The sequence below is a fragment of the Pipistrellus hanaki genome, assembly GCF_964339955.1.
Source record: "Pipistrellus hanaki genome assembly, chromosome: 1".
In the NCBI taxonomy this organism is placed as follows: Eukaryota; Metazoa; Chordata; class Mammalia; order Chiroptera; family Vespertilionidae; genus Pipistrellus; species Pipistrellus hanaki.
The window spans coordinates 10,223,480-10,246,393 of NC_140503.1; the positions used below are offsets into that span (position 1 = coordinate 10,223,480).

The 22,914-nt window shown below is 52.0% G+C and overlaps 2 protein-coding genes across 4 annotated transcripts in view; both read right to left on the reverse strand.

Annotated features, from left to right (window-relative positions):
* The window catches only part of KCNK13 (potassium two pore domain channel subfamily K member 13), a 54,097-nt gene extending 47,824 nt beyond the window's left edge, over positions 1 to 6,273 (reverse strand). The window contains exon 1 of the mRNA XM_084884317.1: positions 5,354 to 6,273. Coding sequence (XP_084740443.1) covers positions 5,354 to 5,693 — 340 coding nt within the window. The 5' untranslated portion in view covers positions 5,694 to 6,273. The remainder of the gene's footprint in view (positions 1 to 5,353) is intronic.
* A 1,607-nt stretch (positions 6,274 to 7,880) lies between these two features.
* The window catches only part of TDP1 (tyrosyl-DNA phosphodiesterase 1), a 49,501-nt gene continuing 34,467 nt past the window's right edge, over positions 7,881 to 22,914 (reverse strand). For 2 of the 3 annotated variants that reach the window (XM_084884098.1, XM_084884097.1), the window contains exons 15-16: positions 16,264 to 16,372; positions 7,881 to 8,697 (exon numbers count right to left, since the gene is read on the reverse strand). In XM_084884098.1, the coding sequence (XP_084740224.1) occupies positions 8,624 to 8,697; positions 16,264 to 16,372 (183 nt within the window). In that variant the 3' untranslated portion in view covers positions 7,881 to 8,623. The remainder of the gene's footprint in view (positions 8,698 to 16,263; positions 16,373 to 22,914) is intronic. The other variant, XM_084884096.1, reaches the window with a different exon arrangement.

The window sequence follows — 22,914 nt, forward strand, 5'->3', positions numbered from 1 at the left end:
GGCAGTTAGGGGTGACCAGGCCTTTGGGGACGGCAGTTAGGGGCAATCAGGCTGGCAGGGGAGAGGTTAGGCATCAATCAGGCTGGCAGAGGAGTGGTTAGGGGGTGATCAGGCTGGCAGGCAGAAGTGGTCAGGGGCAATCAGAAAGGCAGGCAGGCAAGCAATTGGGAGCCAGCAGTCCTGGATCCTGGTAGAATCAGGCCTAAATGGGAATCGGACATCCCTGGAGGGGTCCCAGATTGGAGAGGATGCAGGCTGTGCTGAGGGACATACACACCCCCCGCCCCCGGTGCACAAATTTTGTGCACCGGGCCTCTAGTTGTAAATAACGCTGCCCTGAACATAGCTATACAAATATCTGTCTGAGTCTCTGCTTTTAATTCTTTCGAGTACATCCCCCAGGAATGGAATTGCTGAGTCACGTGGTAATTCTGTGTTTAACCTTTGGAGAAACTGCCAAAATGTTTTTCCTTCTTCTGACTTTTAAATCAAAGGTCTTCACTAGACAACAGTTACACGAAATGTCAACTGCACTTTCCAGGAAAGTGCTATTGGTGAACATGGCCCACTGCCCTATGCAATGGTTTCTACATGAAACCCCACGAGGGAACCTTTCCTCTGAGGATCAGAATTCCAGGGTGGCTCAGGACTCAGGCATGGAGCTTGCAGCCCAATCTGAGGCCTGAATAATCATCGTGGGTCCCGTGCCCACACCTCTTGGCAACACCCTGTATCATTTCCAGTCACTTGGGCCTGACTTCCAATGGCTACATCTTCGCCATTGTGCTACCCTTGTGCTGTCCGTGCAAAATCAGGCCTGAAGCATCTGGGAACCATAGGCTTATGTTTCCCTGCCCTCCAAGCACCTTTTACCCAATTGCTGACAGTGTGGGTGTATAAAGATTCTCCCCGCCCCTGCTCCCGGCTCCCGTGCAGCCTGGGAGCTTTCTGGGTCAGGAGCTTTGCACTGCTGTCCAGCTTCCACATGGGATTAAGTACAGAAGCACCTAGTTTTACTGTGCTTCTCTTTATTGTGCTCCATTTTTTTATTTTTATTTTTTAATTAAATTATTATCTGTGTACATATTTTAACATTGCCCCCCCCCCCCCCCTATTGTGCTCCATTTTTAAAAAAAGGTTACAGCTTGCTTTATCGTGATCCCTGCTTTTATTACAGTGGTCTAGAATCGAGCCTGTAATGTCTCTGAGGTCTGCCTCTACCAGTTGCTCACTGGTTCCTGCCTCATACACCCCTATATGGACTCATGTCCCCCTCTACCTGCCTGTATCCCTTGCACCTGCCAATCAACTGCTTGAACTAAAATTCTTGGCTTGGGCTCTGCTTCTGAGGGAACCTCAACTAAGACAAAGCTCCTCCCAGCAACTTTCAGGACCTGTTTGCTTTCCATATTTCTGTTCTTTTTCCAACTTTCAGGACCTGTTTGCTTTCCATATTTCTGTTCTTTCCATATTTCTGTAAGTTTTACTTACATTCAATGATTGTTTTACTGCATGCTTTCTTGTTGTGTTATCTCAAAGTCTATGCATTATAAAGGACAGTGGAGCTGATTTTTAAAAGAAAAACACCACCATCTATAATAATCTATAATAACAAAAGCATAATATGCTAATTAAACCGGACAGCCAAACAACCTTCTGGATATCATCCTGGATGTCCTTCCAGATGAAGCCTCGGAGCGGGACGAGGCAGAGTCGGTTAGGGGCAATTAAGCAGGCAGGCAATCAAGGGCAATCAGGCAGGCAGGCAGAGTGGTTAGGGGTGATCAGGCAGGCATGCGAGTGGTAAGGGGCGATCAGGAAGGCCAGCAGGCAAGAGAGCAGTTAGGAGCCAGCAGTCCCGGATTGCGAGAGGGCTGTCCGACGGTTAGTTTAGCCTCATGGGAAGTCAGACATCCCCTGAGGGGTCCCAGTTTGTGAGAGGGTGCAGGCCAGACTGAGACAGCCGCCCCCCATGTATGAATTTTGTGCACTGGGCCTCTAGTCCTATATAATAAAAGGATAATATGCAAATTGACCCTAAAGGTGGAACGACCAGTCGTTATGATGTGCACTGACCACCAGAGGGCAGACACTCAATGCAGGAGTTGCCCCCCCGGTGGTTAGTGCTGCTCAGCCACAAGCTGGCTGACGGCTGTGACCACAGTGGCGGTGCTGGGGGCCTCTCCTGCCTCCGTGGCAGCACTGAGGATGTCTGACTGTGGCTCAGGCCCACTCCCTGCGGGAGTCAGACATCACCCAAGGGCTCCAGGGCTGCCAGAGGGATATCTGACTGCCAGCTTTGGCTCGATCCCCAAGGGGGTGGGCCTGAGCTGGCAGGCGGACATTCCCGGAGTGGTCCCACGTTGCAAGTGGGCACAGGCCGGGCTGAGGGACCCCCTTCCCCTGTGCATGGATTTTCGTGCACCCGGCCTCCAGTGTAACGTGATGATTAAAATACCAGATAAATGGTTCACAGAATGAGACCCCAATTTTTAAACTACATATGCACATACATGTATGCATAGGGCACAAAGAACTCAAAGGAATGCATCACATGTTAACAGTGGTTACAGATGGTGTAACTTTTTTTCTTCTTCTTTATACTTTATTTTACAAAGAACGTGAAGCTTTAGTTTCCCTACCTATAAAGTGGAAATAATTTTATCTACCTCATGGAGTTGTGTTGATTGAATTAGCTGCATCACATATTCACACAATAATCACAGTATGTGCCTAATGTGTATCCCGATAAAGGGTAGCAAGTGTGTTATTGCTGCAGCAACTCGTGAGACAGTTTAAGAGGAAAGGTTGGAAATATAAAAATAAGCCAATATATAGTGCTTTGTACTTTTTAAAGAACTTTCATTAGATGAGCTCACCGTCCCTCACAAGAACCCTACATAAGGGAGCGGCTTAGGTTTGGGGGTGGGCAGGAGCAGGGACCGATATCTACTGCACAGGTACACGGTGAGCACCTGCCGACAGCTCGGGTGAGAGGGATGGGGCTCCCAACACCTGCCAAAGCGGCAGAAGAAAAACCAACAGCGCCGATTCCGGACGCCCTGTCCAGTTTCCTTCTATTCCACCGGGCTCCTTTGTCATAACTGAGCCTCTTACACGCTCAGCCATCCAAGACTTTCTCCGTTCCTAAGGCATTGCTGCTCGCCAGCCTATCAACACACTCTGTTCCTTCCTAGCTCCTTGTCCAAGGGGAGTCTAGGGGAGGGGGGCACAGGACGGGACAGGACGTGTGTAAGGTGTGTGTCGGGGGTGAGGATGTAGCCCCCCAATCTCCTATTAAAAGGACACATAACTATTCTATCGAAATAGAAACCGGGTACTTGCTATGCAAACACAGCAGAGTCAAGGGGAGTTCCGTGGCAACACTTGCCAAGCAGTTTGCTCCCCTGAGTCCTACCTACATACAAATCCTGGGCAGTCTCCTGCGATGGGATGAGGGAGGTGGCACAATGGGGACTCAGGGCATTCTGCTAAGAGAATTCTGCGAGGGATGTGGGCTACCGCCTCAGCGCCCGTGTTCTGGTCATCACAGAGAATGCTGGCAGTTCTCCTTGCCAGACCCCCAGTTATTGTGTTATCTCACTGGCCTGCTGACGGGCAGGGCCGCCGGGGGCCGGAGGTGGGGGTGGGGCAGGGCTGTGAGCCAGGCAGTTCAGGACAAAGCACTTCAGATGCGGCCTGTGCATCCCGTCCCTAACCGTCCCCTAACCGCCCCGTGCTCTCCGCCTGGCCTCCTCCTCACCCACAGAAGCCCTGGGCTTCTGGACTGACCTTGGGACGCCTCTCCTAACCAACCAGGCCTGAGGCCGAGCTCTGTTACGTGTGCTCCTCGTGCGGGAGCTTCTGGGAAGTTCGCCTGGTCACCCGCCTCCCTCGCCAACAAGCTCTCTTGCTGGCGCCGGGGCCACAGCTGCAGAGCGCCTGCCCCCTGGGGTGCCACCGAGAGCCTGGGCCACTCCCTTTCAGAGTAGCCTTTCAAAGCCCCCTCCTCTGCTCCAGCTTTTTTCTGTCTTCAAAATTTCTACAGCATCTTCCCCAAACCCCTCATCACTCGATTATGTTTCAAGGATGAATTATCTTTAGAAAGGTGGTGCAGACACCCAACTTTTCCCTTCTGCTGGGAATAAAGGCATAACTGGCTACAGCCAGTTTGTTCAAAAACTTTCAGTGGCTCCCAACGGCCTCTAGATAGGTCCTAGCTCCTTAGTAAACATGAAAGAGACACCCCCGTCCCATTAGCCAGTTATTCTACAGACCGCCGTCACCAACCGCTGGTCCCCGCCCCGCCGGTGGGCCGTGAAGTCGTGAAGTCCGAAAGGTTGGCAGCCGCTGCTGTAGACCAGGGGGCCCTTGAGTGCAATTCTTTTCTCCTTCCGGATGCAAAACCCAAACCGTACCTAACACCACGGGGTTAGCCCCAAGGCCACTTCTCCCTCCATTTTTCAGGGAAGGAAACGGTTTCCATTTTCATAAGCATGTTGCCTGACCTTCAATCTGGTGCTCAATCTAATTTTCTCTGTAAACTTGAAGTTAAGGATGGACTCTTCATCTTATTTTTTGTTCAATCTCACCCGAGAATATTTTCCCATTGACTTTGAGAGACAGTGGAAGGGAAAGGGAGATGATGAGAGAAGCATCGATGTGAGAGAGACACATCGACTGGTTGGTTGCCTCCTGCATGCAACCGGGCCAGGGCCGGGAAACCTGTAACCAAGGGACATGCCCTTGAACCAGAATCCATCCTGGGCCCCTTTGGCTTGTTGGGGGCCGATGCTCTAACGCACTGAGCCAAACCTGCCAGGGCAAGAACAGCCTCTTCTTAAACGTGGGCTCCGTCCCCTCGCCTTGTGAGCGGTACTCACTCAATCTACGTTTACAGGTCCCTGCCGCAATGGGTAAGCTTTCTTCCTCAAGTTCCAGGAATCCGAGCCATGTCTTCTCAACTAGCCTGAGCATCTCCCAGAGCAGAGAGCCTCCAACGTAAGGACCATCCAAGTCCCTCAGGTCCTTTGTTAATAGCGGATTCAGACTGGGGGGGGGGGGGGCGAGAGGGGGGAGAGTCAGGGGAGGGGCTGAGACTCTGCCTTTGTAACAAGCTCCCAAGCGATGCAAATGCAGCTGGACCCCATTAGGGAAGCCGCCGGCAAGCGATACCACCTGCGGGCCAGGTGACAGCTCACCCCGGGGGGGGGGGGGGGGGGGGCAGCCTGCAGAGCGGCGGGTGAACGGGACGGAGGTGGAGAAGCGCCGGTCCCCACCCCTGGAAGCGCCCCCGCCGGGTGAGGTGCCAGCGAGCCCCGCCGCGCCCCCGCCCGCCGCGCGGCGCACGTACCGATAGTGGACACCACGGTGCCCACGAAGTAGAAGGCGCCGGTGAAGTCCCAGCGCGGGCGGGTGTGGTCCACGCGCACGCCCGCCTCGGCCGCCTCCTCGTAGTGGCGGAGGAAGCCGCGCAGCTCGCCGCGGCTCAGGTTGTGGCGGCGGCCGAAGTCGGCCAGGCGCTCCTCCCAGCGCTGCTTGGCCTGGCGCTCGTGCGCCAGCTCCAGCGCCGAGAACACGGCCGCGCCGCCCAGCAGGTAGAGCGCGATGAGCGCGGCCAGCAGCAGGAAGCGCGCGTTGTCCTCGCTCAGGTGGCCCGGGCCGCAGCCGCAGCCGCAGCCCCGGCAGGCCATGGCCGGGCCCCGGGCGACCCCGCCGGACCCCGGGCTGACCCGCCGGGCGGGCGCTCAGCTCGCTCCCCGCCGCCCGACGGCCGGCTCAGCCATGTCCGCGGGGCGCTCCCCCCGGGCCCGCGGCTCCCGGGGCCGCCGCCGCCGCGGCCGGGGCTGCGGAGCCAGCTCCCCACGTCCGCCCAGACTCCTGGTTTCAAATCCGCTTTTCGCCGCCGCCGCCGCCGGGTTCTCTAAACGCCGACGGTCCGAGCCAGAGGACGCAGAGCCCGCTGCTGCCGGGCACGGGGATGCGGTGCGTTCCCGCCCCGGCGCCGCCGCCGCCGCGGAGGCTCAGACTGGGGAGGGGGCGTGGCGCGGCCTCAGGGCAATCTCCCGCGGAGCTGCATGTTCCCCGGGGCGAGGGGGGGGGTGCGGGGAGGCTGGCGGGGGTGGAGGGTGGGGTGGGCGGAGCCCCGCGGACCCCGTCTCTGGGACCCTCGTTTCTCCAGCCACCTGGCTTTGCAGGTGGATCGGGGATGCGTCCCGGTCCTGGCGTCGCTCAGCTCCGGAGCCCCAGCCCCATCCGGTCCCCGGCGGGCCCGGCAGCCGGGACGTGGAGGCTGGAGCAGCTCCGGGCGGGCGCACCTACGGGCCTGTGCCGTTTCCACCGCCCACCCACCCGGCCCCCGAGCGGGGCGGCATCCGGCGGGCCGAGCCGCAGGAGGAGGAGACAGAAAGGGAGGTGGGAGTGAGGGAGCGGAGGAAGTTCGGGGAGTCGCCCCGGAGGCCTCCCTCGCCTGGCCCGGAGCCAGGGCGCCCTTGGCCTCGGAGCCCGGCGCGGGGGCGTCTCCGCCTCCACGTGCTGGTTCTGCGGGAGCGAAGCGAGCGAGGCAGCCCCGGGCCCCGAGAGGCTGCCGGGGGTTCGGAGGCCCCGCGGCCAGGAGACCGTGACCCCAGAGAGGGCCATCTCTTGTATCCAGAGGGCCATCTCCTCTGCCCGGACTTGGGTGCGCCCCAGAGAATTTGCGCCCACAGGGCTCCGCGCCGTGCTCCCTCGCGCGGTGCTCCCTCGCCCTGTGCAGACCGGCGGCACGGCCTTAGGTACCGCCTGGGGCAGGGGCCTCCCTGAGACCCTGCCTTTCAGCGGGCGTCGCTGCGGCCCGCTCCAGCCTCACCTCCCGGGTAGAGTCCCTCGCTGGGGCCTATCCCCCGTCCCCTCCTCGCTGCGGCCCTGCCCTGCGCTCTGCCCGGCTTTGCCGACGCTGCAACAGGTGCAGCTGCGCGGCTGCCGGCGCCAGTGCCCGCGCCTCCACCCCGCCCGCCGCCTTTCGGGCGCGCGGGGCCGCCCGCGGATGCCCGGCTCCCGGAGGGCCCTCTGGGGGCTTCGGTTCCCCACCCCGGGCGCCGCACAGACACACGAAGTGGGTGCTGAGGAGGCGGGCCCAGCGCTGGTCGGGCTGTGTGGGCTCCTCACAAGCCAGAAGGGGGAGCTTTATCCCTTCCAGACAGCTCGCCCCCACCAGCCACCCGCTGCTCCCGGAATCACCAGCCCCTGAAACGTGGGAGTGAATATGGATCCGTAAAGGAATAGACGTGGGCACCTTCGAGCGAAGCAAGATTTCTCCACCTCCCAAATGGGTTGTTTCAGGCTCAAAGCCCAACCGCCCACCTACACTCCCCAGGAGCAGAGGAAAACCCCCCACAGTTCTGGATTCCAATATTCTGCCACCAGAAGCCCCATGCTTCGAGTGTTACTCTCAGGCCCAGAATGCCCCCCTTTTATCTAGCCTGCTGGGGGATAGTGGCTAAGGGGTCATGTGTATACACCATGGGTGAGACCTGCAACTACTCCCCTCGCCCCCACTTTATTATGAAAAATTTCAAACTAAGTTGTAAGAAATGTACAGTGAACACCCATATACTCACCACCTTGATTCCACAATGAACACTTACTATACATGCTTTAGTGCCCAGCTACCCATCCCTCTTCCCATCCCTCAACCCACCTGGTTTAAATGCATTCAGAGTAAGTTTTGTAGACATCAGTACATCCCCTCTCTCCCCCAATACTTCTTCCTGCATATCATGAGTTCAGTATTTAGATTTTTTTTTCTTTTACACACAGTGAAAATTGAAAATCTTATGTGAATCATTAGAGGAATTCTGACCCCAGCCAGCTGTGAGACTGGGAGCCAGTGTGAGACCAGGAGGACATCCTGAACCTTTCTGGGCCTGTTTCACTGTGATTTGAGGGCACCCCCCTGGGTCACCTTTTGGGATTTCTTCCGAGTAAAACACTTGTGTGCTTTCGTATGATTTGTGAGGCGTCTTTGCTAGGAATCTTTGGGGATGGATGGAAGAGACATCCACGCAGCTTGGGGAACAGGTGAGATGACGGCAGGTGGCCCCAGCCACCAGTGAGCCCCACTGCAGGCAGTGAGATGGCCGGCCTGGTGCTGGGAGGATGGACAGCCTCGGGACACTGCTGGGCTGGGGGCCACAGGGCTCACCGGTCTGCAGGGCAGCCCACCAGCCTCAGGCCTGGAATCTGCAGACTCGGGCCCTCGACCCTGACACCCCCGAGGCGGAGAGAGGGCTGGGTGGGAAAAGAACCCTCCCCTCCCACCAGACACATACACGGTCAACCCTGGATTCAGAAGGGCTGACACCATCGCGAGGTTCCAGTCACTGCCAGGAGAACTTCATATCTATATTCTTTTCACATTGACATTTAATAGCCTTCATTCCAAAGTGCAGCATAGAAAAGGGGATTAAGAAAATAGAACGTTTTATTTTTTTTAGTGGGAAGTGTTAACAATGACTACTACAACTATGACCAACATCCACGTTCCAGAGTGACCTCTTTGAGGGACGTGAACACCCAGTACCAACAAGGACTCCAGTGTTTGGGGCTCCACGCCTTACACTCAAGGTTCACAGAGCTTCACCCCTCAGGACGGGACCCACATGTTCCCGTGTGTGTCTGGGGCTTTGACATAAGGAATGTTCCAAATCCATGGCCGATCTGGGGGAGAAAAACACATCACATTTATTTAATACTTACTTGCCTAGGATCACCGAGAATCCACGTAGCAGCTCGGATAAAACCACTCACGTGCTGCAGTGTCTGAATTGTGAAGAACCTTTTTTGAACCAACCCCGGACCTTAGCCCATTTCAGAGAATGGTTTTTAGTAAAAGTTCGGTTAAGACTTGGGCCAGTGACCACAGAAGCAGGAAGCCAGGAGCATTCTGGTTGCCATTCACACTGACAAGTCACTTCACCTCTCCAAGCCTCAGTTTCCCTATGTGTATCTCCGTTGTGGGGCTGTCATGAGGTTAAATGTGACTGTCCTGGTGGGTATGAGAGAACAATTCAGCGAGCTGATAGTGAACAGGCCGCTGAGCAGGTCTGTGGAGACGGTCTGGCCCCTGAAACCTGCTCTGCCCTGCCAACAGCCTTCCCTCTTCCCCCAGAGACAGATGGCAGCTCGGGCTGCCTGGCAATCAGTGGTACCTGCTGCTCTCCTTCCAGCCGCACTGTGCTGAGTAATCGAGAGCGAGCAGTTAAACAGCAGGAAAGCCCTGGTGGGTACCTCAGTTGGTTGGAGCATCGTCCTGACACACCAAGGTTGCGGGTTTGATCCCCGTTCAGGGCACATACAGGAATTAAACAATGAATGCACGAATAAGGGTAACAACCAATCAGTCTCTCTTTCTCCTTCCACCTTCCCCTCTCTAAAATCAATTAAAAATATATAAATATATAAAAACAGCAGGAAAAGAGATGGTAACAAGTTATCACACCCCTGTTCTCTTCCCCCTAGCCTTGCGATGGTTTGAAAGCATGAAACCACACACTTTTTTTGCTAATAACCAAGCTTGTGAGAGAGCCCGTGTCACATGCTGGTTTCACAGAGGGCGAGGGTCTGGCAGGGCTGGAGCCAGACTCCCCACCACTCACAGGCCTCACCAAACCCCGCCCTCTTCCCTCAGAGCCCCGTCTTCTGCAGCTGGACTTCTCCGTATCACTGGGCTCTCCCTGCAAACACTGCTGGCTGCCACCAGGTCTGCTTCACCCCCAAGACGGAGGACACCTGGTTCTTGCTACCTGAGCAGGTACTAGAGATTCCTCACCAATGCAGGGTTTGTGCGCCAACACCTGCCAGCAGCCGGGAGGGTCAGGCCCACCGCTGTATTTCCTCCTCCCCCGAAATGAGCCAGCCACCAGCGGCCCTGCCCGTGAAACCCCGATGCTCCGCTTTGTAAGTGAGCAACCACCTGCACCTGCAGGCTGTCACTCCTGGGGGAAAGCCACAGACAGGGCCACCAGGAGAGGTGAAAAGGAGGGTGATTCTGTCTTTTTACCCATCACTACTGGCAGTCAGCATTAATCAGCAATCCGCCTCAACTGTCTATCTCATCAGGAGAACTCGCCTCGTGATCCAGTCATGTGTGTGTCTGAGACATTGCCGAGTGCCGGGTAGATAGCAAGTTCTCTGCTAGACAAAGCTGAGGCCCACCCAGTTTCCAGTCCGATGGGCAGAGGAACCAGCAGGCATCCATGGTGCCAGGATTCTGTATTTTGCCGTGTCTGCATATCTGGCACAAAAACTGCCTGGGTAGTTCCCTAACCCGGCTGATGTGAGAATCACTCACCCCCAGAAAGCTTGTTTCAATCCCCCTCCCCCCCAGGCTGGGTCTTGGTGACATGCATTTTATCAAGTTCAAAAGGTGATCTTGCCCTAGCCGTGTTGTTCAGTGGGTAGAGTGTCAGCCTGCGGTCCAAGGGATACTGGGTTAGATTCCGGTTAAAGGCACGTACCCCGGCTGCAGGCTCCTCCCTGGCCTGGGCCCTGGTCAGGGCTCGTGCAGGAGGCAACCAATCTATATGCTTCTCTTACATCGATGTTTCTGTCTTTCCCTCTCTCTAAAAATCAATGGAAAAATATCCTCAGGTGAAGATTAAGAAAAAGGTGATCTTGACTGGGATCCCAGGCTAAGAGATGGGAAGCTGTCCTTTTTCTGGACACGACGGGAGGATTTAAAACTGGAGCATGGCAAAATCAGGTGCATGGCGGGGGCATAGATGGCCCAGTGGGAGGAGGCCAGAGCCAGGGAGGTGACAAGCCACAGAGTGTAGATGAGACATGAGGAGGCCACCCTGAGGCCACGGCAGGGGGCTGGGTGAGGGGATGGCTATGGGGCTCACTGTGCGAATTCCTATCCCATCTCACCTGTGGTCAGGCACTGGTGAGATGGGGTAGGAATTTCCACCTCTTTGAAACTCTCCAACGTCGCCCTCCATGGGGAGGCGCTACAGTGTACAGGCAAAGGGGGCATGGACGCAGGAACCAGACTGCCCAGGAGGCCTTGGCTGGGTTAACTGGAGTTCGTGGGGTGAGGGTTAGGGCTCCTCGTCGGTAGTAGCGGTATCAGTGTAGTGAGCACTCAATGAATGAATTCATGCCAAGTGCCGAACAGCAGTTCCTGGCACATAATAAGCACTTAAAGATCACCAGCTGCTATTACAGTTACTATTATAATTACCACCATCCTAAACTCATAGTGGGTGAGGACTGTCATTACCCTATATGCTGTGTAAGCCCTAATAGGTTCTTTAACAACCAGACAAACCCAAGTAAAGTTCGAGATCCTGCTCCATTGGGCTGGGTGATAAGCTCTCCCCTCTAATCCTCGAAGAAACGGCTCTTGGGACGGAGAACTCTCTCTCCCAGTTACCCCGAGGTTTGAACACTTGCACATCTGCCACTGTCTTCTTTGCAGGGGAACTTGAAAACTGGGCAAAGGAACCTTTGGACCGGGCTACAACAGCCTCATACTCCAAACAATCATTTGCAAAACCAACAGGCAAGCAGACATTACGACTAGAAGACTGAAAATGAAAGACATTCTTTAGAATTAAGCCTCACACTCTGCGCACCAGTGTAGCTCAGTGGCTGGAGCACCCGTTTGCACACTAAGGGGTCACAGGTTTGAGTCCCAGTCAAGGGTACATACTTGGGTTGACCCCAGGCCCCTGGTTGGGCGCATGTGGGAGGCAGGAGGCTGTGTGTCCTCTCTCACACAGATGTTTCTCTCTCTCCTTCTCCTTTCCTCCCACTGTCTCTAAAAATCAATGGAAACAACAACAAAGAATTAGCATCGCGATATTAGCTTACTTGCACCTGTGGAAATTCCTTCTGTAGCTCAGTAACACCCACAGAAACGCCTTCCTTCCACTGATGTACCAGTTCCCCTTTCCTTTCTCATGAAAACTTGCCACCGCCTACTGGGAACACTTGTTGGATTTCTGCCTGAATTGGTGCTTCAGAACAGCTATTCTTCTGTATCTCAAGTAAACACTTGTTGCCTCTCACTTTGGCCTTACCAAGAACTTATTCACTTCAAGATCACTGATAAATGACTCTTTTTTACTTTGGTACGTCTAGATTTCCTTTAACTTCCTGATTAAAAAGTCATTTTAAAAACTAAGCTGAAAGTTAGTTTCAGCCTTGCTTGTGCAATGAAACAAAAATAGATATTCCTAAAGGAGACTACCAAAAACATATCTAAGAAACTTTTGGCTGCCTCATTAAAAAAAAAAAAAGAAAAGAAAAAAGCCTCATTTCTAAAGATCTTCCAAAAACAGGTAATTAAAAATTAAAATGAAACATATCAACAATAATTTTAAGTGCTCAAATTTCTGTTTCCCTCATAAAAATACTTTCATTTGCTTTATCTCCATGTGAACGACCGTTTCCCCCTCTGAAGTCCCAAACCACAACCCCCTTCTCCTGAGTCCACACAAAATAGAGGCCTCACCTGCCTGGTTTGCCTGCCCTTGGTCTCTGCTTACACGGAGCCCCTTATGTACACATGTAATTAAATTTCATCACCTTCTCCTGTTAAACTCTCATGTCCTTTTAATTATTCGGCCAGCCAGAAGAACTGAGAGGGACCAGGGAAAATGTCCACTCCCCAGTACTGTGGTTGTGTAAGAGGATGTCTCATTTTAGGAAACATATATTGAAGTATTTAGAAAAAAAGGGACATTATGCTTGCAAATTCCTCTCACATGGCTCAGAAAAAAGTTAACATGAGGAAAAGGGGGAGGAATGATGCAAATGTGATAAATACTGACACTGGGCAACCTGTAATGACTATGCAAAAATTATTTGTACTTTTTCTTGTAACTTTCTATAAATCTGAAATTATGTAAAAATTTGAAAGAAAAGAATACCATATAGATACCATGTGCATTTTTTAAAAGTAACAGACACACAATAAATATAAATAAAACCTTCCAAGCCCTGTATGCTTACTTCTTCTCTTTAAAAAAAAAAAAAAAAAAAAAAAATATATATATATATATATATATATATATATATATATTCATTGATTTCAGAGAGGAAGGAAGAGGAAGAGTGAGAGAGAAATATTAATGATGAGAGAGAAACACTGGTCAGCTGCCTCCTGCACACCCACTACTGGGGGGCGGGGATCGAGCCCACAACCCAGGCATGTGCCCTTGGCCAGAATTGAACCTGGGACCCTTTACAACACAGGCCAACACTATCCGCTGAGTCAAACCAGCTAGGGCTGTATGCTTACTTCAACTTGACGTAACTACTTATTCTTTAAAGCCACGAAGACAGGCCTTACCTGACCTTACCTCGTCGTTCTCAGTAATATAGCAGATAATAATAAGAATAAAAGGTAAAAAGGGAGTACAGAGTGGATATGCCTTTGGTAGGGCGCTAAGGAGAGATCACACACCCCTCCATTTCACTTTATCATCCGGCTTAGGGTTACCCAGCAGGGGGACACATAAGAACAATTTAGCTTAAACTTTAAACGTTGGTGATGCTGCTTGGCATGTTTTCTTTTAAGATACAATGCCTATTAGTAAAATGAGTTGGGTTAAGTTAACAGAAAATTGTAAACTTGGCGGAGGTCAAGGACTGGTGTCCATCTCACTCACTGACATTCTAAGCGCCCGGACGGTGTCTGCACACGGAGGAGAGGCGTGAACAGCAGGCACTGCATGAAGCAAGGTACACCCGTAGCCCAGTCTGTGTTTTTGCTTTCCTTTACTTGGTCAGTTTCTTGGTTTGCTGGTCTCTTGTAATGAACTGTAATTTGTTCAGAGCTATGTATGTCATTGCTAAGATTTTTTTGTACAGTCTTCTGATTCAACAAGATCATATTATGTGTTAGTGGTTTGAAAATCACTTTTTCAAATGAAGTGCTTTTGGAATGTTCTCAGCCACTCACTTTTCCAAGTCTTTATAAAATGCCTTTTTATTTTTATTTCTTTATTTTATTTTGGCTAATCCTCACCTGAGGATATTTTTTCCAATGCTTTTTAGAGAGTGGAAGGGAGGTGGGGGAGAGAATAACACTGATGAGAGTGAGAGTGAGAGCGAGAGCGAGAGAGACACTAGTTTCCTCCTGCACACACCCCGAGTACCCCGACCAGAGGCACCTGCAACCCAGCTAGGTGCCCTTGACCAGGAATGGAACCCGTGACCCTTCAGTGTGCAGGCTGATGCTCTAACCACTGAAAACACCGGGAGGACTAAACTGCCTTTTTACAATGGGCACTTGACTCCCCTGAATGTTGGCTGCATGTGAAGTGGTGATGTCTGCATCCCCGGCATTACTCGACATGCCCGTAAGCAGTGTGGAAGGTAACACAGCAGTGATGAACAATAAAATGCTCCAGCCTCGTGTATGTATCTTTCCAAGGAAATGCACAAAAGGAGAAAACTCAGCGGAGTGAGGGGAAGCATTCTCCTTGCTGGGAATGCTGTCCAGACAGAGGATGTCTCATTACTCTAAGACCGTGGTCAGCAAACTGCGGCTCGTGAGCCACATGCGGCTCTTTGGCCCCCTGAGTGTGGCTCTTCCTTAAAATACCACGGCCCTGGGCGAGCCTATTTTGAAGAAATGGCGTTAGAAGAAGTTTAAGTTTAAAAAATGTGGCTCTTAAAAGAAAGTTCAATCGTTGTACTGTTGATATTTGGCTCTGTTGATGAATGAGTTTGCCGACGACTGCTTTAAGACAATGCTTTGCTCAAACTTTCCATTCTTAGAATGCTTTTCCTATTGGGAATGGAAGGGACCTCAGGTTATTTTTAAGGCTCCTCTACCGCTTTCACTCTTGCTTTCCATGTGCTTTGGGAATCCGGATTAAAGGAACTGGCCTGCGGACTGAAAGGCCCCTGGTTCAATTCCGGTCAAGGGCATGTACCTTGGTTGCGGGCACATCCCTAGTAGGGGGTTTGCAAGAGGCAGCTGATGCGTGATTCTCTCTCATCGATGTTTCTGTCTACCCCTCTCTCTTCCTCTCTGTAAAAAAAAAAATCAATAAAAGTAAATAAATAAATAAAACCTTTCTTTAAAAAAAAAAGGGAGGAGGTAGAAGTCAGCCAAGGGCTGCGGTGGGGAGTACAAGGCCCAAGGCCAGACCTCAGCTGAAGGCAATCACAGCCGCCCTACCGCCCCCTCTCTAAATGCTTATTCAGGAGCTCTCAGGTCAAAACACACAAATGAAAGGAACAGGAAGAGCAGAGAAAGGGAGAAAGACAGGCCAGGCGCTGCTCAGCCAGAGGAGGGAGTCTCAGCTCAGTCCAGGGCTGCTGGCCGGCAGGTTTGCAGACGCCTTGCACCAGCCGTAGGCTGTTCTCCTTCCTAGTCTGTCTCATGCCCGTTTCACTGGTAGAGCAGCCGGAAGAACCTCAGGGTAGAGACTTTTGTTCCTCCCGCACCTGATCCTATGCCTCCCTCCGTGTGAATTCACCTCAAAGACAGACATTCAGTGGCTGAGGCAAGCGTAACTGCCACCTGTGCGGCTGGGTCAGAGGCGGTGCCCCCTGTGCCCGCCTGCCAGCAACACCATGACCTTGGGTCAGCCTCCCACTGACCTTTCATTGTGAGAAACACATGGCCACTATTCTTGACACAGTCGAGTCTAGGGCAGCAGTTTTCATAGTGTAGCCTGGGGGTGGACTACCCTGTTTCCGCGAAAATAAGACAGTGTCTTATATTAATTTTTTCTCCCAAAGTTGTGCTAGGTCTTATTTTCAGGGGATGTCTTATTTTCGGGGAAACATGGTACTATTTCATCATCACTTGCCCCTCCCTGCCTTCCGAGTACCTAAAGGCTCTGTGATATGTGGCATACACCAGAGCAGCCGTGGGAATCCAGCTGCCTGCCATGGACACCCGGGTAGAAAAGAGATTTGCAAAACTCGTAAACAATGTCTCACTTTTCTCACCCACTGTTTTTGGGAAATAGTAAAAAATATGTAGCTATCATAATGGGTTTATTGCTACTTTAAAAAAACTAATACACATGTTTTCAAGTTTCTTGGTCTTAATAGCTAATAGAGTAAATATCAATAGATATGAGGCCCCCCGTAATGAAAGCTTTGTGGTCCTCAATAACGATGAGTGCAGAGAACTGGGTCCCAGGGCCCCAGTCAGGCAGCAGCGGGGCCTCCACACACCATGCTTCCACCAGCCAGGCTCCTCTGACACTGTTTGTGCTGGTCCCCAAACCCAGGTCCCCTGCACCCGTGCCTCACCTTTGCTTCCGTACAGCTCCGGAGGCAGGTCGTAGGGCACAGGGAAGGACGCTGCTGGCTCCTGGCTGCCCGAGAAGAATTTAGGCTTCACCCTGAAGCTGTCCAGGCCCTGCAGACACAGAAATCAATGATGGCTCCCCATTTCCTGGAAAAGCCAGACCTCAAGAAGCAACCATGTCTTTGGGGGCGCTCACAACACAATTCAAGTGATCTCAGAGCTGTCTACCATGTTTGATAGGTCCAAGGCACTGACACCCCCACCTCAAATGACTCTTTCCTAAAAATAAGACAGGGCCAAATCTCAGATATTAAACTCTAGCCAAGTTTGCAAAAGTTTATTAAAGGATAGGAAGACACAAGAAAAAACCACTTTGGATATTACAGCCCATTTCAAGGAACCGCTGCGTACGGATTGCAGCGAGTGTTTAGAAGATGCCGTATAAAAATATCTCAAAACACTTTCAACATTGCTATAGTAACAGGCTGCTCGCACTGGTGCAAGAGATAGAAGTTGCTTCCATGTGCAAGAAAAGCGTTCCAATGTAATGTGATAGGAATATGAAAGTGAACACTCCGGGACCCGCCAAATGGAAATGGAAGTTCTATCCCAAGAACGTGAGAGTCGGGTATTCACTTCGGACCTTAATCAGGCGTGAGTTACGTTCGGTGTGGCACCAGTGTATGTACCCGCAGGAGAGGCTGCCTGAGGCCCCGGCTGTGTTCTCCCCTCGCCGCCACGCGCTGCTCACACCTCCTGGCTCCCTTCCAGGATCACCTGGCGCTTTGCAGGCCTCTCATTCCTTCTGCCCACTCACCCGAGCATGTCCACCCTCCATACCTCAGTACCCACATATCAAACAGCGCCAACGTCTTAGAAGCCAAAGGCCAGGACTACAGCTCCTCGCCCTGTGATCACACAGCTTAGCAGGGGGGGCTGGTCTGGGTACAGCTTAGGACAGGCACGTCAGGGGTTGTGCGTGTGAACTGATACAGAAGCGGGGGCTGAGGAGCGCTGCAGAGAAAAGCCAGGGCCGGAAGGGAAAGGGTGAGAGTGGGAAGCAGCATGGACCTCTGTGGCTGAAGCTGGGCCCATCCCCTGGCCACAGGGACCCGGATGGCATGTGGCCCGAGTCAGAGGTGTCAGGGAAGAGCCCTCTTTCTGCCGGAAGCTCCTTTAGTAAGGGGTGAGCCTTGAGCGGTTGGATATCCTCATGCCCTTCATACCCAACTCTCATAACGTGGCCCGAACCCTGCTTTCAGCCCTGCCTGAGGCAAGGGACCCGCCCGCTGTGCCTGCCTTTTCTCTTCTGCCGCCGAGTTGGCTGCCCATCACTCACAACCCGAAGTGTGTAAGACCCCCATTACAGGATGCTGATGCAGGGGCGGGAGCTGCCGAAGGTTTTGAGCATAGAAGTTCCATTAGAAAGGCAGACGGGCTCAGAGCGGAGAAAGACCGGCCTTGCTGGAGCCGGAAAACGCGAGATGGAGTCGCAAATGGGAATGGGAAACAAGTAGATCTTTGTTAACGAAAACTGAGATGCAGAGGAGATGTGTTTGGACGGGAGTGGGCTGGTGGAAGCAGAAAGGAAGGGATGTGAGAGAGACTGGAGGACAATGAATAAAAACTCCACGACCTATGAGCGCAGAGGAGGAAGGGGCAGAGCCAAGGACACAGGGAAGGGCCATGCAGCTCTCCTCCGTCCTCATGTCCTCCCACTCAGCACTGGGCTCTGGGCCACCTACTCCCCAGCCAGCGCAATGGCTCCCCCACATCCTACCTTAAAAAAATAAAATAAATAAATAATATATATATATATTTTCTTTTTTTTTTTACGGAGAGGAAAGGAGAGGGATAGAAGTTAGAAACTTTGATGAGAGAAACATTGATCACCTGCTTCCTGCACACCCCCTACTGGGGATGTGCCCGCAACCAAGGTACATGCCCTTGACCAGAATCAAACCTGGGACCGTTTAGTCTGTAGGCCGACGCTTTATTCACTGAGCCAAACCGGTTAGGGCTACAGCTTACTTTTGACATTCTGATCCAAGGAGAATCCTAACAATCTCTTACTTGTGTATGTTACTGCTGTGTGACTCTAGGTTAGTTCCTTAACTTTTCTGGGTCTCGGTGTGTTCATCTATTCAATGGGTATGGCGAGAATAAGTTACTTAGAAAGATAACTGGCACATGAAGTAAAAAGTGGTATAACACGTATATTCAGGGCATTCCTTGTGATGTAATTACTCACATTTTGCAAAGGAGGAAACAAAACTGGGGGTTAAGTAGGTGCCAGGGGCTTTCTAATTCTTGGTTCTACGTTCCTTCCACCAAATAAACAAAAGGTCTCATATTCACCCACCAGGAGCCACAGCAAAGGACAAGTTCCTTGCAAATGTAAGAGGCGATATTAAGGCAGGAAATCAGGATGAACCAAATTCTGGAAACCTTTGTTCTTGACGTTTTTAGAAAGAGGCCAGCAGTTGGAAGCGATGCCAATTTAATGCCTAGTCAATACTTCGGGAGTTTCAGGCAAAAACGACTGCCCTCTTCTTTCGCTCCCGGCTTAGTTCTGTGATGTTCAAGTGTACCGTGGTGGAGGATTAAGGGCCTTGGGGCCTGGCCCAGATCTAATGGCTCCATTTCGCAGTATCTGACTTCAGATACATGAAGGTTTGAGTCATCCTTGTCAGACAGGAAGCAATGTGCTTTTTTTTTTTTTTTTTTTTTCTTTTCTTGAGTGCCATTTCTGATCCAAATTCTAGGGTATCACAGCTATATAAAAAAAGTACCACTTTTCCCTTCAATCTGGATGTCAAACAAAGTGAAGCTGTCTTCTAATTATCGTTATTTATGTATCACAGTGGTATCGCTCGGTGCTTTATGAAACAGAGGTAGGCATCCTCCCAGGCAGGGATACTTGAAATGACGGTTAAGACAATACATTTATAAAACATGCATCTCACATGAGAAATCGCTGGCTTTTCCCCTCGTCAGCTCCGGGAGGAAAAGAGCCGGCTCTCGCTGACGGATTAGGTGTAGCAGCTTAGCTCAGTCAGAGAAAGAGCAATGTGCTCACATCTCGGTTAGAGAGGTGACGTTTTTAGCTGTGTCCGAGGAGCCTCCTCCAGCAGTAAATCCCTATGCATTTTCCTGGGTAAAGCAGTAAGGGAAGTGGAACCTTCTAGAAGGAGGGCCCTTAACCAAAGATGGACTCAGGGACAAGGAAGTGGATGCAGGAAGTGGCCGTCTTGTCCTTCCTGTAAGTCAGGACACAGTCATCAACCGAGTGTGTCCAGCTGGGGGCTTAGGAGAAGCTGCTAGAGATCAAACCCCCATGACATCAACACTGCTGCGACACCAGGATTCTGACTGGATCGTGGTCTCTGCCCCCCACCTGCTGTTGGCCTGCTTGCTGAACTTTTGCTGCAGAGACTAATGTTAACTACAACCTGCGCTCAGTGCTGGCGAGACGGCAGGCCTGCAGAAGGAAAGCAACGGACCCAAAGTCTAAGGGCAGGTACGCATGGGCGGGTGCGTGTGCCTGTGCATGTTCCTCCAGCCAGAGCCACAGTTAGAATGATGTTGCCATTTTCAGTAACAAAAGTCAATAAAATAGTTGAGCCAGGGCGGAGGGAAGAGAAAGTAGAGACCTGAAGACTGAAAGTTCTCGGGCATTTGGTGGAAGCCTTTTTAATTCTGATCACAGAAAACAGAGAGCCGGTCATCTCAGGGCGAGTGAGCTGGGCCGTGACGGGGTGGAGGCGGCTGCGCAGGCCGCCTTGGTCTGGAGGAGACAGTTCTCATTCTGCACGTTATTCCCAGGGGCTGGGGGGGTTCCAGCCACAAAGGGCTAGGCAGGCTCCAGTCCAGGGCCTAGCCAGCAGCAGGCAAGGTATGTGCTCACTGAACACAAAACGCAGGAAGTTCAAAGTGAGAAATACTTGTATTTCCCCGATACATCCTTAGGGTTTGGCATACAGCTATTCACCCCTGAAATCGCCCATCTTTCCTACATTAAGATTTTTCTGACAAGAAATGAATTAGCCCACTCTACAAGTTAAATGCACTTACACTAAAGGGACAACCCGAGACACAGCACACACTAGTGTGAAGGAGGGACCGTTCCATGACACGATTTCCGTCTGTCCTGCGAGCTAAATCTGGGCTGGATGAAGGTTGCTTTCTGCAAAACCCCCTTGGAGACTGTCTGGTCGTAAATGATGCTCATTCCGACATCAATCAGCCCCTCCCGAGCCTCCTGCTGCGTGCTGGTTCCTGGAGCAGGTTGCTGTCGTGACTGGTCAAGCACGCAGAGCAATTTTCGTCCCGGGCAGCATCGCGCACTGGTGCCCACGACGGCCCCTCATTTCTGTGTAATTCCTCGGGGCCTGCCAAACGGTGCAGGCATCCGTTGCGTCTAGCTGCCCCAGACATGCCGCTATGTAAGTTTCCCTTAATAATCTCTTCATCACCAGACCGAGTGGCGGGCCTCTTTCTTTGGTCTTTCCCCGCTCTCCGCTTACAGAGGTCGACTTTTCGTCTTGGGGCTTTTCCCTGGGGCTGGGTGTACCAGTCCTTGATATTAGACCTCAAAAGAATAAACTCTCTACGTTAACAAAGGTTATTAAGCACCTACGATGTAGCAACACTAGCTAAGCGCTGGGTACAGTCCCAGACACCATGACATAAATCCCCGAAGTCCTTGCAAGCATTCCTAATCAAAGGGAAAGTTGCTGACCCACGCTCCATGGCCAGCTGGGTTGATCTCAAAATGATATGCTTACTGATTAATTCACTTAAGACCACATGCGGCTCTTTGGCCCCTTGAGTGTGGCTCTTCCACAAAATACCACGGCCTGGGCGAGTCTATTTTGAAGAAGTGGCATTAGAAGAAGTTTAAGTTTAAAAAATGTGGCTCTCAAAAGAAATTTCAATCGTTGTACTGTTGATATTTGGCTCTGTTGACTAATGAGTTTGCAGACATTGACTTAAGAGCAGAAAAAGGTGAATAAACCAAGCTTTGGTTATCAGGGATTTGTCCGTTTCCAGAGGCATCCCAGAGGTTTCAAAGGGCATCTTTATTATGAAAAGCTGGCTCTCTGCCTGCTAGTGTTTAGATCAGACTGTGCCCCACTGGCCACAGCCACCGGTTCCCGAGTGACAGGCCCTACAGCGGCCGTGGGAGAGGGGTGAGCGGCCAGTTCCTTCCATGACCGACTGGCCGTGCAGTGCTCGGACTGCGCTGTTCTGGACAGAAAGCCTGACGGCGTGCTGCATGGCCTCCGGCCAGCCTCCCAGAACACAACGGTCAGGACGGCCGATGGGGAGGGACACACTCAGCACCGCCGCCGCTGATAACTCAGAACCGTGGGCGTTTGGACGTGGAGTGCTGCCTGAGAAGCACAAAGGTGGGCTGATCTCAAGCGAGGAACAGAGCGAAAAAATGAAGTCACTGCAGTCAAGCTGCTAAATCACTAAAAAAGTAGGCAGAGCCATGAGGAAGCGGTTCTATTCTTGCTTTAACAGTGTGGGAAGGTGAACTTGTGAACTTTCCAGTCTCGCACCAGTGCCTGGACATGCATCATACCGCCAGGCAGCCCTCTGGTCACCTCCTGGGGACTCAAACCCAGGCCAGTGGAGGTGCCCAGGCCACTAGGAGTCCACCCTCCAGACACCTGCCATGGGACTGATAACCAGCCTGCACCCCTCCTAGAGCTAAAAATGCACTTACTGTAAAACCTCTTCACTTTTATTTCTTCTTTGGAACACTCTGGGGTTCTGCCTGTTTCCTAATGTCAATACCTTCGATTTCTAACCCTAAGACTCTTGAGTAAACCTTTATCTTTTATTTCTAGCAATGCCTTCAGACTCTTTGAGTTCATTCAACACAAGAAACCAGATTCTAGATGATGTCCAGGCAGAAGGACTACAAAATGGGGTACTCAGTATGTCTACCCGGCAAACATCTAACTAACATTAAAAGGCACGTCCTGATGTACTGTAGTGAGAAACCTAAAGGAAGAACCAGTCTCATTTCATAACACTGTGTTCCTGTCAGCAACCACTGTAAGACGAGGGCTGATGTAGGACTTCTCACTCGGGTCTGTGTGCCACTGGCTGCTCCCCGAGAACCCTGACTGGTGCAAGTGGGCTCAGGAGACCAGTTGTTCCTCACCGCTGGACAAGGAGGGCCGGAGTGAGAGGGAGGGCCAGGCCCGAGGGCTCCGGTGTCAGGGCACAAAGGGAAAGTAGGCTGTGCTAGGGAGTCTGGCTTCGGCCGCACAGGATTGGAAGCCGATGGGCGACCTGACCGAATCTGTGCTTACAAAGCCTCCTGGCAGCAGGTGCAGGGCTGCCTGGAGGCCAAGGGGAGGGAGAGGCTATTGCAGCAGGAGACGGCATGCACTGGACACAGGGGCAGCCAGAAAGGACAGAGTGTCCAGCAGCACTAGAGTCGGGAATGACAGCCTGGTGATTACAGTCATGGGGCTAGAGAGGAGGCACGGGATGGCTTTGCACACGAAGCTAGGACAGTGGGAGAGTGGCAACAGTACTTCGGTAATAATCCATTTTATAACAGTGGGCTTAAGTAAGATGCTTTGGATGACATCCGCAATGAATACTATAAATTATAATCATAATCGGAGATG